Consider the following 17,889-nt stretch of genomic DNA (forward strand, 5'->3'; position numbering starts at 1 on the left):
CTCCACCCCACCCCCACACACAGAGTGTGTCCCTGGGGATTGGATCTGGAAAGTCCCCTTCCCCACAGACTTACTTTCATCTTGACCCAAGGATAGTGATCCTGGGACTAGCTGGGTGTCTTACTTTTCTGAGGTTGTCCCTGGGGGAGGAAGTGGCCAGGCTGTGTGTGACCTTGGGCAAGGCACTCAACTTGAGGCTCAGTGTCCTGACCTGTAGGATGGAGGCAACAGTGCCTCTCACCAAGCAGGGGCTGATAAAACTTGTATGACTTTCAGGGTGGTTTAAGCAGATAGTAAAAGTTTGCAGGGGACAAGGGCTTAGGAATAAAAACCCTTGGTTGATGGGAGATGTTCCATCTGGAGGCCAGACCTAAAATGGGGCCCTCATAACCCGCCTCCTGATCTAGGCTCAGATGGCCTGTTGCCCTGGTCAGTGGCGGTGGCTGGCCCCATTGGCCACTCTGCAGGGCAGAGGCCACCCCACCTTCCAGTGCTCAGCTGCTGGGCTGCATTGCTAGTCAGATGTTTAACAGCGATCACATTCCACCCAGCACAGCCCCACCTCTGGGGCCAGAGAGCGGCTCTGCACACACCAGGCATGACGGGACCATGTGAGTCACAAGATGTCAAGCCTGAGGTACGTCACCGTGGAATGGAGAAGAGGCCTACTGTGCCCTCCCTGCCCTCCCCACCCCGTGTTGGGATGCTGAGGCTGGGCTCAGTCACAGCTTGAGTGGGTGGGGGTTTAATGCCAAGAGCAGGCATCAGAGTGGCTGTGTGCCTCCATCAGCAGAGAAGGTGGGTGTTGGGGAGGAGGGACCCGAGGGGACACAGTCTTCAAAGAACCGCAGTCTCTTTGGCACCACCTATGCCAGACACTGGTTATCAATCTCACTAGCGAGCACCATCCTCCTGCCCCCGTCCTCCCTCTCGTACCTACCGAGTCACTCCCTGCATCATTGCTGTCCACCACATCACACACACACACACACACCTAACCCCCCATGGCCTTGGCTGTCAGGTTCTCTGTGGAGGGGCATACCTCCCTCTCCTCTCTGAATGAACTCCCCCGGCAGATCTAGAGAGGGTATGGAGCAGCTCTCACCATATGGCCTTGCACCCAGAGACCTCTGTTATTCAGAATAGGACTGGGGGGTCCTGGCCTAAGCTGGGTCTCTCTTGAGAAAAGGTGGAATCAGGACAGTTTCAAGCTGGTCTCTGCATTTGACCCAATGATGGGGTGGGGGTGGGGGGGGCATGAACGTCCTCTTCCATCAGGCTCAGGAAAAGCAAAGAAAGCTATTCTGCAGGGAAAAAAGACAGAAGCAAATGCAGAGTGGGAAGGAGAGGCAGAGGCCCAGGGAAGAGGCAGGAGGGTGGGGACAGGAGAGTCCCCACCCCAGGCTGTCTGGAGGCTTGGCAGTCCTTCCCACCCCAGGATCCTAGGAGACACTCCACGACCTCCCAATGAACCCCTTTTAAATTTAAAGGAACTTGAAGGACAGGCCTGGTGGCTCGGTGATTTAGAGCCTGCCTTCCACCCAGGGCCTGATCCTGGGGACCCAGGATCGAGTCCCATGTCATGGAGCCTGCTTCTCCCTCTGCCTGTGTCTCTGCACCTCTCTCTAGGTGTCTCTCATGAATAAATAAATAAAATCTTAAAAAAAAAATAAACCAATTTGAAAGGGTTTAGACTATGTGGCCAAGAGCCTAGACTGCACATGCTCCATAATCCATCGTACCACAACCTAGGTTCCTGGAATGATCTGCCCCGGCCAGGCCCCCACCCTTTAAACCGGGAGCTATTGCCCACCCTCCTGCCTGGAAGGTTCCCTCTTTCTCCCCACCCTTTAAGGCCAGGCCCAAAGCCCTCCTCTTCTTCCTCTTCCTCCTCCTCGATGTGCCTTTCTGTGCCGGGGGACATTTGACTTTGAGTTCACTGTTTCCTGCCTGAGTGTCTCCAGCCTGAACCAGAAGTCAGCTGAGGGCACCTCACACCCCCCTAGGCTTTGCTTGGCAAACCCCCTGGAGCAGAGGGGAGACAGTGGGTGCCTATGGTCGTAGGTCTCAGCAAAGCCCTCCACATGGGAAGACTGGCAAAGCCAGTGAGCTCTGCTTTTGCCACCTTCCTGCTACTGCAGTGGACCAGGGTGGCTCACCGAACATTCTTCCACCCACTGGCGGGTACCAGGCGTGCGCACCCACATGCCAGAGTAGTGAATCGGCACCCACAGCCGGGGCCTCTGCTGCCAGCCAGCACGAGAGAACCAAAAGCCTGTCACCCAGATAGTAAAGAGGTCCTTTATTTTCACATTAAACAGAAGTGGTCCATGTTGCTGCATGTCCCCCCTGCCTGGGGCAAGAGAAGCCATGGGAGGGGTGCCACCATCGGTCCCAGAGCTGAGGGCCTGCTGTCTGCTGGAAGAGGGCCCTGGGAATGGGGAGGGGCTCCGGAGGGAAGGCCAGGAATCCTGGGCAGAGGCTGGCAGGCGGCCTGACCACAGGAGGACTCCCCAGCAAGACAAACTGGCCTCCACACCCAGCAGGGGCCTCCCCGGTGGCAGGTGGGGCCACAGGGCCTCAAGGCCAGTGTCAATCAGTCTAAGGCTGACAGGGGTCATGGAGTCACAAAGAGGAGCTCCCACATGACCCTCAGCCCCCTGACCTAGGTCCCCTCTGGCCCTCAAGGCTCAGCTCTGTGAACAGGCCACAGCCTGAAAGGAGCACCAGGCCCAGGGCAGGCAATTCCCAGGATCCCCAGAGACCAAAGTTTTCACGCTGCTGGTGATAACCGTGCAGCTGTGGGCCATCCTCCCGGCTGGCCAAGTAGGCTGTCCCATGGCCCCAGAAGTCCCTGGGCCTGAGGTTCCACTGCTGAGACCCCTCAGATCTCGGCTGAGGACCTTGCATCTCTTGGACTGCTTGGTCCCTCGGTGGTGTGGAGCTGCCGGTCAATGGGTGAGAAGCTGCAGCAGAACAGGGGGAGGCTCTGGGGCTCTGGCTCTTACTGAGCCCACCTGGATCTTTGCAGATGGTCCCCCTCAGCCTCTCAGGCACCACACTCTGCCTGGGTCCTTGCTTTCAGGAGCTAGAGTGAGGACTGTAGCGCCAGAGGGTATTTAACATAACCCGAGCATCCAGAGGGCACACAGCACAGCTGGTACTCGCTAACCAGCTGTGGACTGTCGTGTGTGCATGCACAGAGGAACTTCTATGGGTTTGAGCATTATGCCCACAGGCGTGTCCCCACAAGGTGTACATATGCATATATATGTATGTGTTATTAACACTGGGGTGTGTGTGTTTATGCATCGTAGCACGGGAGTGCCTGCTGATGGTGGTGGGCACCCAGGGGCCACCTGGGTGAACTGTGTACATACATTCACTCCAGCGGGCATGGAGGAGATATGGGCATGGACTTGGGAGGCTATGTGAGCATTATTCAGGGCGGACACACAGCAGCAGACTCTGATGCGTGTGCCTGCATGGGTGCACCTGTGGTATGTGTGTGCATGCCCTGGGCTAGGGCCACAGCCTGCAGGGGTCAGGGGGTGGGGGGTCTGGGCAGCCCTCACTGCCAGCTGGCACAGCTCTTGGGCAGGCTCTGCAGAATGGCCTCCAGGTTCTGCTTGTCAGCACGGATCTCAGCAAGGTCATTCTCGAAGCTCTGGATCTGCAGCTCCTGCTGCTCAGACTCCTGCTCCAACAGCCTCAGCTTCCCCTGCAGGGCCCCTGGAGGGCTCAACTGCAGCCTCAGGCGCTCCAGTGCCCACTGGGTCTCGTTCAGGGCCTGCACTGGGGCTTGATGGGTGTCCAGTGACCCTGCAGAGGGACACAGACAGCCTCAGCACAGGCAAGCCCCCCTGCAGGCACAAGACGCCTGGTCAGCCCCCCATCCCTAAGATCCTTGCCAGCCCAAACCATCCAGGATTCTGACTGTCCACAACCTACCAAGAAAGCAAGGGACAGAGGGGGCAGTGTGCCTGGCAGCCCCCCCCCCCCCCCCCGGATTCACAGGAGGACTCTGAAACTTTCCCCTTACGCAGCACTGGGCAACTGTTGATTTTTGTTGGTGGTATTGCTATTATTGATAAAAGGAAGGCCCTGTGTGAGTCCTGAGCCCATTTCCTAGAGCAGTGCCTGTGCACAAGGTTCCCATGAGTCCTACCGGCCCCAACATACCATGCTGATTTGCCAGGGGCACACATTTACAGATACCACCTGTGCCAAGATGTGGGTAAAAAGCAGCATCTCTGGCATTAGAATGAGGATGGGGCCAGCAGATACGGCAGGAAGGGCTGCGGGCCCAGGGAAGCAGGCAGTGGGGGTCTCATCCTGGCCCAGCACCAATTAACTCTATTTCTTGGAGTTAAGTACTTCCCACAGCCTCTCCAAGGGTGAATCATGGTGGTGGGGCCAGGTGCTCACATCTGAACTGGGTGGTGGTGGTGGCAGTGGCCTGGAATCCATGGGCTGTTTTCTGACCCTTGTCACCTCGTCATTTACAGGTGACATTCAACAGGAAGATGAGGTTCAGCCACATGGGAGAGTAGAGGGGATGGGGAAGTACTTTTTTTTTTTTTAAGATTTTATTATTTGAAAGAGAGAAAGAGAGAGCATGCATGAGCATGAGCAAGGGAGTGGCAGAGGGAGAGGAAGGAGCTCAGCAGGGAGCCTGATGCAGAACTCGATCCCAGGACCCCGAGATCATGACCTGAGCCGAAGGCAGACGCTTAACCACTGAGCCGCCAGGTGCCCCAGGGGAAGTAAGTTCTACGTGGCTTCTAATCCCACAGGATCCCACTGAGCTCAGGGGTCCCCTAGCCCCAAATTTCCTGGGCAACAAAGGTGGGGGTTGGAGGGCAGGAATAGGTAGAGGGGATCTGAGCCCTGCTGGCCTGGGCAGATCCCACTCACAGCAAAGACATCGGTCCGCAGGCAAGTCCAAACTGCCTGGCCTTCGAGCAGGTTCGGGTCCAGGCAGCAGCCGCACTCTACCTGCCCGCTGGGGCTCCCAGGCATGAGGCAGGGTCCAGCTGTGTGCTGCTCTCGCCTGCACCGCCAATCGAGCACAGCACCAGGACACACGGATAAATGGCAACAGCCAAAGCAGTTTACCCTTGCAGAGCGTTTGTCCCGGGCTGGGCACCAGGTCCACAGTGCTCTGGGTCCTTGGCATTGGGAACAGACCAGTCAGTGGCTGCCAGGGGACACCCTGAATTGGTTAGACCCGCATGTGAACCTCGACTTTTGTACTGACTGCCCATGGGGCCCCAGGCACCTCATGTAAACTCTGTGCCTCAGACTGCCTGTCTGCCAAACGGCAAGAGAATCTGTGTCCTTGCCTCTAACACAGAAAATTCTAGAAGATCATGTGCAGGAACAGCGTTAGCGTGGGCCTGATGTGCAGACACAGCCCAGAACGTGGCGATTCTCTCCCTTGTTGATAACGGTAAGTGAAAATGCGTGCTGTTCTACAGGTGACCCTGAGGATGCGACGCTTAGTGGCAGAAGCCAGTCACAGAAGGACAAATCCTGGGTGTGAGTCCACTGACATGAGGTCCCTGGAATGTCAAGTTCAAAGAGACGGAGGAGAGAATGAGGGACACCAGGGGCCAGGGGAGTAGGGAGTTCATGTCTGATGGGTGCAGAGTGTTTCGGGTTGAGAAGATGAGAAAGTTCCGGAGACAGAGGGTGGGGACGGCTGCACAACAGTGCGAATGTATGTAACGCCCCTGAACCGTATGCTTGAAGATGGTTAAAGAGGCCAATGTTGCATTATGTATTTTACCACCATTTTAAAAAATGCAGGCCTGCTGCCCCTGCACCCTGCTCTGAGGCCTCTGGGCCTTGCTGCACACTGTCCCCTTCATCTGAAATGTCTCCCTGCCGTGGCTCATCTCCATTCTCCCTCCCCCGAGAGCAGCTGCTGCTCGCTGGCTCTTGCCACACAGCGTGGCAAGCACTTTCTAAATTATGCAAGGGTCTACTCCCATTTTACTGATGAGGGGACTGAGGCTCAGAGAGGTGGAGTGGGTTTCCCAAGTGGTTTTCTCACAGCCCAGGATGGGAAAGCATAGACTTGAGTCTTGGTCTGATTCCAAGCCAGCACCTTGATCCTCGACAGCACACTTGCTTCTGTGACATCCATGCTCCTCCGAAACCCTCAAGCACTCAGGGCCAATCTGCTCCTGCTCCTGTGGTACCCGCAGTGGTCTGTGTGCTAGGTTTTCTGCGTCCTTCTCCCCCGGCCAGACTACTGGCCCTTGGAGGCACATGGTGACCGGCCTGGGGATGCCAGCCCCTCCTTGCCTGGGGGCCTGGGCTTATTACAAATGCCTTTGGCCCAGGATGGGGGACCTGCGTGGCTGAGGGGGAGATATTCTCTAGGGCTCAGCCTCCCAGAAGTCCTGAAGGTGCTCCAGGGACCCAAGGGTCTCCTTACCCAGCCTGGCAAGCAGCTCCGACAAGACCTTGACGTCCTTCTCCAGGGAGGTCCGTGATTCCCAGATCTGCTGCTCCACGGCATTCAGCCTGGCACCCACCTGGGGAGGGAGGAAGGGAAAGCTTGAACAGGGCTCCTGCTGGTTCAGGGGGCCAGGGGGACATGGGAGTGTGTGTGGTGTGTGTGGGGGTCCTTGGCACACATACCTGCCCAGCTGCCTCCAGCTCCTGTCTGCGGTACCCTGAAGCTAGCACCTGCTGGGAAGCCTGTCGGAGTGTTGTCTGCACCTGGCTGGAGAGCCGGCCTGCCCGCCGGTGCTCCTGCTTACCCTCCCTGAGCAAGGCCTTGGCGAGCTGTGAGGGGCAGCAGAAGGTGAGTGGAGTAAAGAGCAGGTAAAGAGCACTCATGCCATCATGCCAATCAGGCACCAGTTTGTGCCCTGCACCATACATTCATTCCACAAACGTGTACCGGATGCTGGCCAGACGCACAAAGCTAGCAGGGGGCCAGAGGGATGCACCTGGATTAGACCTTGGCCCCAACTAAACAACAAGGGCCTAGAAGTTTGGGGGGGGGGGGGTAAAGCCAAACAGACCTAGGTGAGAGCCCTGGCGATGCATTAACGAAACCCGGCTGGTCCTCAGGGTACTCACCTGTCCCATGGGGATAATAGTGACAGCTATTTCTTGGGGGATCAACAGGGTCACTTGCATGATACTCCAGGGCTCAGAGCCTGGGATCCACCGAGCCCTTAGTAAGTGTGGAGCATTCAGCATTGTCTATACAGAAGGGGGCAGGGCTGTAGGGACCACATTTCACCTACAGAAGGGCAGCTCTTATAGGACAGTCCTCCCACAGGCCCAGGAGCAGGGACATCACTGTTGTCACCTCCATGGCCCTGACCTTAGCACTGTCCTTGGCCAACGTCTCGGCTTCCTGGCCCTTCTTCTTGGCACTGGCGGAGACAGACGCTGCATTTCCCAGCATCCTCTCTGCCTGCTTGGTCTTCTTTTTCAAGTCTGTGAGAAGCCTGCCCCTGACCGAGCCTGCCTTCCTCCCCAGCGTGGCCGGGTCCTTGGGCTGAGGAAACTGCCGCTTCATTCCTGCAAACCCGGGGGAGGCTGTGTCAGCAAGGCGGGCTTGTGCCTCAAGAGCCTGCCCAGCAGCCATGGCCAGACACCCAACCAGCCTCAGGCCTGCAGACGATGTGAGTGGAGGTTCTAGATGCAAGAGAGCTACTTTCTGAGGCTTGTTTGGGAAATAAACAAATAATGAGCAAGATGTACTGCTCAGTGATTTTTATTTCATTTTATTTATTTATTTGAGAGAGAGAGAGAGAGAGAGTACTGGATCTTTGGGGAGGGGCACAGGGAGAGGAAGAAACAGACTCCCCACTGAGCAGGGAGCCCAACATGGGACTGGATTCCAGGACCCTGAGATCATGACCCGAACCAAAGGCAGACACCAACCAACTGAGCCACCCAGGTGTCCCCTGCTCAGTGAATTTAAAGATTCATAGTATATTATGATGTTTACTAAAATCTCGAGATTACATGGTGGTCAATGGCTGGGCCAGGGGTGGGAATGGATAGGGAGCCACAGCGTGGCACTCAGCAAATCCATTCAGCCCTTTGTTTCTATGACCACTTATTCCTATAAAGGCTTTGAGGCAGCTTACAGTGATAGGTAAGTCAACAACTGGACCGTTAAAATAAAAAAAACTAAGGGCCACATGCATCTGGGGGGATAAGGAAGGAAGGGTGGAAGAAGTGCCAGAAAATTAGGATAATGATATTGCAGGCACTGAATGCTCTACTTACCTCTGAGCTTCCTAGCAGCCAAGATAAAAAGGGAAAGTATTTTGATTTGCATAGGTTTTCTTACCTAAAAAGAAGTAGCTTGTCTCTATAAAGAAGACTTTTGCCCTTTCGTTCAGATGAAATTCAAGGGAAATCAGGAGTACTGATTATAGCCAATTTTTAAAATGAATCAAACCTTCTAAGGCAGAATGTCACATAATTTTCTATGAAGATAATCCAGAAATTAGATTTGTTTCTTGTGCACAAAATTGGCATTTCTTAAAATGCAATCCTTGGAGTCCTAACTCTAAGCATCAGGAGGAAATGTCAATCAAGTTTAAATAAAGAGAACCAGGTTTCCCTATTGCAGGACTTCTCAGGGCCTTTACTACCCTAGGGTGTGCACTGTGTAGCCTCGAGAGGGCACTATAATAGCGACATTTCCTAAACTGATCTGAACACAAACCCACTGTTGGCACAGCATGCCCACATTCCCCCAGAGGGCAGAGGTCCGTGGTGGGACTCACATCTCTTAGGGACAGCAGATGGAGTTGGGGAGGAAAGCCATAGAGCCACTAGGACCACAGAGCCTGACTCTGGATCTGGGCTAAGGGCCCAGGGCCACACCCTGGGGAAGGCTGCTCCATATTTTGCTCAGTCAATTTTCCTTGCATCCTGAATACCAATTGAGCACAGGCCAAGTGTTGGTGAAAGGAGGTGTCTCTGAAAGGGGGCAGGAACGGGGAAAAGAGCCCAGGTTAGCGGGTTGAGATGAGTCTTTGTGTGGATCGTGGTACTACACCAGGAAGGCCAATGTCTATGCAGTATGTATGTCTGACAATGAGAAGGTGATGCCTCATGAGCTAGTGAGCATTGCTTCACTGGAGGCAGCCCAGCAGAAGGCGGGATGTGCGGGGCAGCATATGGCTTTAGCAACCCTTAAAAATATTTTATGTTCTAAAGTCCTAATATTCTACCACTAATATCACTGAATTTACATTTTCCTAAACACGACTCAGAGGCAAGTGTACACAGCCATGCCTTCCGCATGAGAAGCCCCCTGACCTATGGGTGACTGGGACTTCAGACCACAGAGGGACAGAGAACAGGAGGCACCGACCAGCTTGCCCTCTGCCCCAGAGGGCAGGGGTCCGTGGTGGGACCCACATCTTTCAGGGGCAGCGAATGGAGTTGGGGAGGAAAGCCATAGATCCACTAGGGCCACAGAGTCTGACTCCTGATCTCAGACCCCAAGAGGCCTCTGGGGCTGAGCGTGCTCCTGCCTTACCCAGTTCACTGGCACCGAGATAAAGGGTGAGGGGTCTTCTGTCTGCAGCAAAGAGGACATCAGACAAGCCTATTCCGTAGGGGGATGCGAAGCTGGAGGACGCTAACATGGGACGGTTTCCATTCGGCACACCGCTGACCCTGGGGAGTTATCAATCCCTCTCCTGGGTCTACACATCTATAAAATGGGACCACTTAGCCTCATTTTCCTACAGCTCAGAGGAGACCTGGATTGGCATCAACCCACACCCCCCCCCCTTTTTTTTAAAGATTTATTTATTTATTTATTCAGAGAGAGCGAAGAGAGAGGCAGAGAAGCAGGCTCCATGCAGGAAGCCCGACGTGGGATTCGATCCCGGGTCTCCAGGATCACACCCCGGGCTGCAGGCGGTGCTAAACCGCTGTGCCACTGGGGCTACCCACCCCCCTTTTTTAAAAAAGATTTTATTTATTTATAAATAAATAAAATAAATAAATAAATAAAATAAACCCACATCCCTTTCTAAAGAGAGCTCTGCCTCCTTTCCTATTGCCCCAGCTGAACACCAGACTGTGGCAGACCTTGTACCGGTTGGACAGGACCCCCGGCAGGGGAAGACTAGACCAGGGACAGACAGTCGATGGCATCAGAGTCTCTTCCAGCCCTGACGGTTTTGTGTGTGGTCTGATGACTGATGGCCACGTGGGAGGGTACCTGTGAGTAGTGTTTGAAGGAAAGACAAGCAGCCCTGGGAGAGGTCCTGGCTGGGGGGAATGGGCTGTTTGGCTTATGCCCACACAGCTGGACTTTTGTCGCCTTCTTGTCCCCAGAGCCAAGCTGCTAGGGCTGAGGCAGGAGTCCAGGTGGCTGTCACGGGCATTTGGGCATCAAGACACCCAGGGCTCAGCAAGGATCATGTGTACCTTCCAGATCAGCCAGCAGGGTCCTGGCTCCCATGACAGTCACTGTGGCGGCCTGGACAGACGAGGAAGCCCGGGTCAGAGCAGCTCTGGCCTCCTGGTGTAGCTGGAGAGAGAGGAGAGAGGCTGGGCAGGGGGTTACAGGTGGGAGACACTGGAGGGATAGAAAGAACTCTCCCTGGTCTTTGCCCTCTCCTCTCCCAAACCTGTCCCCTACCCCAGGACACCCTCAGGGCAGCCCCCACCAGGAGCCCACCTGCATGAGGGGCTGGGTCTTGTGCAGCATAGCCTGGGCAGTGGCCTGGAGGGCCCAGGCAGCCTCGGTGACCACCCGCTCTTTGGATGTGACCGTCTTCTCCAAGGCCTGAACTTTCAGGTCCAGGGCCCCAGCCTGGGACTTCTGGGGCTGCAGGGAGATGGCAGGCTCAGGCAGGACCTGGTAGGAAGGTTGTGGGGCAGACCCTCCAGTGGGTGAGAGGCAGCCTGGGGGCGGGAATGGGGGGGCACTGCTTGTGGACCTCAGGAAGCAGGGGGGCCAGGGTGGGGATACCAGGCAGGGGAACCTGTCTCTACTCCAGCTCTACTAGTTACTAGAAGTGAGGCCTCCCTGACCTGTACTTCCTTCCCCAGGCCCATAGTCTCAGTGGAAACTCTGGGGCCCGATGTGCCTCCACATTTAGAACTTTCCTGACTCGAGAGAAGCAGAACTATGCAAGTACCGCCCATCCTCTGGCACCTTCGGTGGCAACTGGGGCCACACTCAGGGTCAACCCCGTTAACACCTGCATAGTACTCTTCATGTTCAGGAGCAGGGAAGCGAAGACCCCAAATAAACAGCTTCGGGTTGGTCAAGTTTTGCCCCAAATGCATTTGTAGAAGCTTAGTCTCATCCTTAAAGTGCAGTTTCTGAGTTGTGGGATTTCAGGATTACAATGGAGCTGATTTATTCAGAGGGCCGACAAGCGGTACGCCCACCTTGCCCATTACTTATGAATCGTCTCCCGGCCCCCATGGACGCAGCCCTAATGTAACCTGATGGGCAAGCTCTGACAGAGGACTTAACCAGAGCAGGGGGAGGCTGGGTGGAGTCCTTGGCCAAGGTCACAGATCTGGAGCAGCGGGGCTGGGATTTGATCCCATGTCTTTGCTAATGCCACTACCAAGAATAGGCCCAGCCTCGCTATTATCACCACAATCAACAACAAAGACTGGCCGAGCCCTAACTCCATGCCAGGCAGGTGCCCCACCAAGCCTCGGAGGAAGATTATCTCGTTTTAAATGGACTGCTATATAAAGATAAGCTACATCATCTGCCTCTGCCTGGGCCGCACTGGTTTCCCAGCTGCCACAGCCACCCACCCCTGCGCCCTCCCACCCCCTTGGAGCTCCAAGGACTGCCTGGCCAGGCTGACCAGTGCCATGGGTGCAGCCAGCAAGGCCAGGCGCGGGGCTGCATCTACACCGACTTGCTGCACGGTGGCTAGCGCCCTCTCTGCTTCAGGCAGCACCTCTGCTGCGGCTGTGCCCAGCGCCTTCTGGGCCGCCTGGACATCCTGGTACCTGAGAGAAGACAGCAGAGGTGGCTCACAGGGTGGGGTGGGGCACGGGGCCATCCTTCCCCATGGCTGCCCCCCACCCCTTGCTGGAGCCATCTGTAACTTCCCAGGCAGAGCCGTCCTCTGCAGGCTCAGCACCCAGCAGCTGGCCTCAGAAACTGGCTGCTATTCGGCAGGAGAGGCACCACATTCTTGTTTCTTCATTCATTCAATTCAAGCACTCTTTTCTGAAGGGGCTTGCCCTTGGTTTCCGCCTGAGAATCATCTGTTTTGCAAATGTTTGGAGCCTCTGGCTGAATCACTAAGCAGTAAATGCGAGGTGCCGAGGAAGGGACCTCAGCCCAGGCCCTGGTCTTGGCTGGGCTGTGCCCTTGGGTGACCTTGGGCATGCTGCTCTCCAGATAGATGCAGAGTCCTGGGCTGCATGGTCGCTCTGGGGCTCCATCAGCACCAAGGTGCTGGAATCAACCACCTAGGACTTTCCAGCTATCCACAACCTTCCTGCCCAGCTCCATCATGGGCACTGCTGGGGCAAGGTCCCCCACCACTGTCTCTTCTCCTTCCGCGCTTCTCAGAGAGCCGGGGTCCCCACCGCTGTCCCAGGAATGAGTCATGGGACCTCACCCCACCCACGCCAGTGGGCTCATGGATGGCTACCTGATGGGAGGTGAGTCTCAGATTCTCTCATCTAGGAAGTCAATCTGGGATTTATGAGACCTTGCTGGGTCTCTCCTGACCCTTTGACTGCGGAGGACATAGGAGTGTCACCCAGAGCAGAGAAGCAGAGGCCAAGCAGGAAGCTGCTGCCTGACAGGAGGAGCTGCCTGGGGCGGAGGGGTGGGGGCGGGTAGAGGGGGCTGGGGGATGCTGCAGGGGTGAGAGGGAATGGTGCTGCTCTGGACCTTCCTGGTTCAAGTTCTCGTCCCTTCTCTCCAGAGGCTGAGCCACACCCCCAGGCATAAGTGGGTTCCTGTAACTCACCACCCAGTCAGCCCAAGACCTCAGACATTCCCCCACCCTCATTGAAAGAATAAAGGAAGCCAGTTCTGGGCCTAGGATCCGTCAGCTGCAGGAAGCCAATTCAAGACACACCCAGGAGGCCTCACCTGTCCTCTAGTTCCCGCTGGGCCTCCAAGGCCATTCTGCCCTCCACTAGACTCCAGAGAAGGGCGTAACTGGTGTTGGAAGCAACTAGAGCCCTCCGAGCAGTGGCCTTGATCTTGGCAGTGGCGTCCTTGTGGCTGTATGGAAATGCCCACCTGGCCGTCATCAACCACTCACACAGAAGGGAGTGTGTTCCCGAGCCCACACCTCCCACCACGTGGGCCTTCCACCATCCCAAGGAGTCCAGCCCCGAAGGCCAGACTCCTCTTTCCCACCTGACACACAGTGAAGGCTGATGGGAAGGGATCCATACCCCACTTCCTGTTACATAGAGTTTATGCCTATTATCCTGGCATAATGGTCAAGAGGGCCTTTTACCACACATTAAATCTCAGTTTGGACAATAATGATATGATGACCCTAATAAAGACATCACAGGGATCCCTGGGTGGCGCAGCAGTTTGGCGCCTGCCTTTGGCCCAGGGCGCGATCCTGGAGACCCGGGATCGAATTCCACGTTTGGGCTCCCAGTGCATGGAGCCTGCTTCTCCCTCTGCCTGTGTCTCTGCCTCTCTCTCTCTCTCTCTCTCTCTCTCTCTGTGACTATCATAAATAAATAAAAATTAAAAAAAAATAAAGACATCACAGAGGAGGGTGCTCAGGACAGCCTAGGTCTGGATCTGGGCAGAGGGACACCTGTGAGGTTGACCCCGACCCCAGAATCAGGGGCAGGGAAAGGGCTGGGCTCCCTTCATGACTGTGTGGGCAGGACCTCAGCAGGCCCCTGGGACTTGGGGTCTAACCTTCTGGCAAGAGCACGGGCCTCTGTGGCGAGGTGGCTCCAGGTGGTGGGCTGGCTGGGCCCATTCTGAGGAATCACCTTTAAAGAAGAGAGTGAGAGAGGAGGAATGACGGCCATCCCTGAAAGGCAAGGGCCTCGTTTGGTTAAATTACTGGGAGAACCAGACCATGCCAGTTGTTTCATAAAAGCCTCAAAGTCAGCACCCAGTGAACAGAGCCCCAGAATGTGGAAACAGCAGGAATGACACCGACCACCCATTTGATGGGCATTCACTGTCCGTCTGGAACATGCCTTGTTCTATGTAGACAGTAGCCCACTGAGTCAGCAGAAGGGATACTATGTGACCCCCATTCTGCACACGAGGAAACTGAACCTCTCCAAAGAGGCACACCTCAGGCCACCAGATTCCCACAGTGAGCCCAGGACAGGTGGTGCGGAGGGGCCCCTGCGGTACCAGGGACTTGAGGACAGTGGCCGCCTGCAGAATCTCCTCTTCTGAGGACTCCAACACTGTGTCAAGGTCTGCCAGCTGGATGCAGGCCTTCTCTGTTTGGGCCTGGGCACAGCTGGCACCTCTGCTCAGAGCCCGCAGCTGCTCCCGGGCAGCCTTCACAGCATCCTTGAGGCCTGTCACCTGCTCCAGGAAGACTTCCCAGGCTCCTGCATGAAGCCCACAAAGTCCAGGGGTCACAGAACAATTAAGATTTTGCAATGAAGCTCCCACTCTTGGAGGACCCCATCTGTGCCCCACACTCTGCCTGGCACAGCTTAGCTCCATCCATCAGCAGGCCTGAGCACTACCACCAGTCCAGTTCCAAGGGAACTGCCTCCCCATTTTACAGATGCCAAGGCTGAGGCCCAGAAGAGACAAATCCCAACCCAAGGCCTCCCACACAGGAAGTTGGCCATAGTCGGCTGGAAGGAATCCAGATCTGCTGGAGTCACAACAAGCAATTCCCGAATCAGAGACAGCAGGAACCCCTGCCTCGAGTCAGCTCTGTGATCTGCAGTGTGGCCCAGGATAGGCCTTTTAACATAGAGCATCCAGAAGGAAGCTCCCTGTTCTGACAATGAGTGTTGCTAACGGGTGCTCAGCTTACCTAAGAATTGCTGCTAAAGGTGTGTAGGTGCTTAGGAACATGAAATTACACTGAAGAATCGATTCACTTTCAAAGTTCCCTGAATTGTAGTGCCCCAAGGACAGATTCCACCTGGCTCTAAGACCAGCCTTTCTTTCCCCCTCCACCTCTTTCACTTGTTAATTGTCTAGGCTGGGAAGTGAGCAAAATAGCCAATGGCTGGGGACAGCAGAAATGTTACCTGTTCAGCACCTGGGACAGCACCTCGATGATTATTTGTTCCCTGAGTCAATCAGTGAAGGAACCCAAGCCCTGGCCTCACCAAGCTCACGGTCTGGGTGGGGCATGCGGCATGGGCTAGGACGTTATCTGAGGGGCTCCCAGGGCTGGGCCCAACCAGCTGGCCTTCCCGTTGCCTCCCTCTCCGTTCTCTCACCATACCTTGCAGGAGGTGGTAGTCCTGGTAGATGTCCCCCCGTGGGGCCTCTCCCTGCAGAATGGGCAGTGGTCCCCAGGACCTGCCACAGTTGGACCCCTCCAGCCACCCCTCCATCAGGGTCAGCCTGGCCTTCAGCTTGGCAGCCTGGAGGAGTCAGGAAAAGAAGGGTATGTGAGGCTGGTGGCAGGGAAGTCCTGTCTGCACACCTCCCCCTGGCTTCTGCCTGGCCTTCCCTCCCCAACAGTTCCTTTCTCCCATCTTATCCTGGGCGTCAGAGGTGAGGACGCAGCAGAACTTCGAGAACCAGCCTTGCCTGCTCCTTCTTCCGAGCTGTCCCTTCCCTTCTCACACCCACAACACCTGCTGCCATTTAGCCGACCACATCTCTGTTCTACTCAGACAGGGATCTTCGAGAAGGGAAGGCCCAGGAGAATCCATCTGTCCTGCTATATTGCCACAGAGCAGGTGTGCATGGATACCTGCTGGCCGAGTAAGCATGCCATGCAATGTCTCCTGGTGCTGTTCTTTTATTTATTTATTTATTTTAGAGTTTACTTATTTATTTGAAAGAGAAACCACACAAGAAGGGGAAGGGGCGGAGGAAGATGGAGAAGCAGACGACCCACTAAGGAGGAGCCCAATGTGAGGCTTGATCCCAGGATCCCAGGATTATGAACTGAGCTGAAGGCAGATGCTTAACCAGCTGAGCCACCCAGGCACCCCTAGCGCTGTTCTTTAAATCCCAGGTACAATAACTGCATTTACAGAGCACTTGCTAAGAGCCAGCCATTAGTGGCTGCTGGCCACATACCAGCTCATGTCCACCCTGTAACTACCCTAAGGGCCAGGGGAAACAGGTCCTGAGCCCTCTCTCTGATTCAAAGTCCAGAATGCTCTGAAATACCACAGGTTTTCCATTCCTTATTTGATGGCAAAATCTGGTTTAAAAAAAATTTCTAGGGATCCCTGGGTGGCGCAGCGGTTTGGCGCCTGCCTTTGGCCCAGGGCGTGATCCTGGAGACACGGGATCGAATCCCACATCGGGCTCCCAGTGCATGGAGCCTGCTTCTCCCTCTGCCTGTGTCTCTGCCTCTCTCTCTCTCTCTTTGACTATCACAAATAAATAAAAATTAAAAAAAAATTTTTAAAAAATTTCTAAACTCCCTGGGAAGCAAAACTGTTCTGAACAAGGCTGTTTGTGGCCCTTATTTATTTGATGTGACTATTCGTCTGTTTTCCTGCAGACACATCACTGGGTGTGACTGCAAGGACTGGCCCAGGCACTGCTGGGGGGTAGCTTATGCTCAGCACCCATCATTGTGTCTTTCTCGAGTAGCACCCCTCTGAAGGCTGGTCTCACCAGTCCCAGGTAAGGGGTTGCAGGCCTGTGTCCATTGTGGAATTAGGAGAGAGACACTGAAACTTATCAAAGCTGTTACCTGCTAATAGGGACAATTAATGGGGCTGGGGAGGGGAACCCCAGAGGTCACACTCCTGACCCAAGCACCATACCAGTTCCCCGCTCTCGAAATCCTATTTGTGCCCCAGGATGGGCACTGCCCTCCTTCTGACTGTCCCCACAGAGGGCCACCTATGGTCACATACCCACTGAACTTGAAAAAGTGTGAGACATGGGCCTGGGTGCCAGGGAAGGGCCACTTTTCTCCTGTACACTCAGGAACCAGGGACAGGCAGAGGTGAGGCTTGAGCAGCTGGGTGGGCACAGGGGGAATGTGACCAGTGGCCCTAGAAAGCCTGAGAGCCATGGGTGAGTGGGCGTTTCCTGGGGGCCTGGATGGGCGGGCTCACCTCCTCCTTCACCAGGGAGTAGCAGGATGGGCACTCCTGACAGCGTGTGCCACCAGCCGTGAGGAAGAAGTTGTCCTGACAGTGGTCACACTTGTAGCCTACGAAGCCGGGCCTGCACACGCACGTGCTGTTCTTGTGGCACTGGGCTGAGGCAGCACCCAACGGGGAGCACCTACAGGCTGAGGGAACCAGGGCAGGTGGCGCTGGGTGCCCTGATGGTCCCCCCACCCTCGGAACCCCCAGGTCCCCTGCATCCTCACACCTGACTGCTTCAGCCTTCCCCTAACCTCGCTGCCATGGCCAGTTCAATTCCACTCCTGGGTTCTTCCCGAGAGACCAATTCAGAAGGTCAGAGGTGACGCCTGACTTATTTCAGCATCCCTGGGTCTGAGAAGCAGTCAAGTTTTGGAACTGCCATGCAGTCCAGCTGTACGAATACAGATGCTGAGGCCCAGAGAGGTGAGAAACCATGGCCCCAGCACACAGGAACTTGGCAGTGGAGTCTGGGAGGAGACATTTGGTCCCCTAAGCTCTCTCACCCCACATTTCTATGGCTGCTCTTAGAAGATAGGCCTGCACCTGATCTTTCCATCTCCTACCACATGGCTGGCGTCCCCACTGCTCCTCTGCCTGGACATCTTGGGCCCCACCCTCTGGGTAGCCTGGGAG

At 55.5% G+C, this 17,889-nt stretch overlaps 1 protein-coding gene across 2 annotated transcripts in view; it reads right to left on the minus strand.

Moving 5' to 3' along the window:
• Positions 1 to 2,287: 2,287 nt before the first annotated feature.
• LAMC3 (laminin subunit gamma 3) overlaps positions 2,288 to 17,889 on the minus strand; it is a 59,760-nt gene continuing 44,158 nt past the window's right edge. The window contains exons 17-28 of one of the 2 annotated variants that reach the window (XM_072748350.1): positions 17,221 to 17,399; positions 15,414 to 15,555; positions 14,348 to 14,553; positions 13,895 to 13,971; positions 13,094 to 13,228; positions 11,844 to 11,991; positions 10,688 to 10,837; positions 10,435 to 10,537; positions 7,349 to 7,548; positions 6,652 to 6,798; positions 6,446 to 6,545; positions 2,288 to 3,822 (exon numbers count right to left, since the gene is read on the minus strand). In XM_072748350.1, the coding sequence (XP_072604451.1) occupies positions 3,572 to 3,822; positions 6,446 to 6,545; positions 6,652 to 6,798; positions 7,349 to 7,548; positions 10,435 to 10,537; positions 10,688 to 10,837; positions 11,844 to 11,991; positions 13,094 to 13,228; positions 13,895 to 13,971; positions 14,348 to 14,553; positions 15,414 to 15,555; positions 17,221 to 17,399 (1,838 nt within the window). In that variant the 3' untranslated portion in view covers positions 2,288 to 3,571. Of the gene's footprint in view, positions 3,823 to 6,445; positions 6,546 to 6,651; positions 6,799 to 7,348; positions 7,549 to 10,434; positions 10,538 to 10,687; positions 10,868 to 11,843; positions 11,992 to 13,093; positions 13,229 to 13,894; positions 13,972 to 14,347; positions 14,554 to 15,413; positions 15,556 to 17,220; positions 17,400 to 17,889 lie in introns of both variants that reach the window. The other variant, XM_072748349.1, reaches the window with a different exon arrangement.

This window comes from Vulpes vulpes, chromosome 2 (genome assembly GCF_048418805.1).
Source record: "Vulpes vulpes isolate BD-2025 chromosome 2, VulVul3, whole genome shotgun sequence".
Lineage (NCBI taxonomy): Eukaryota > Metazoa > Chordata > Mammalia > Carnivora > Canidae > Vulpes > Vulpes vulpes.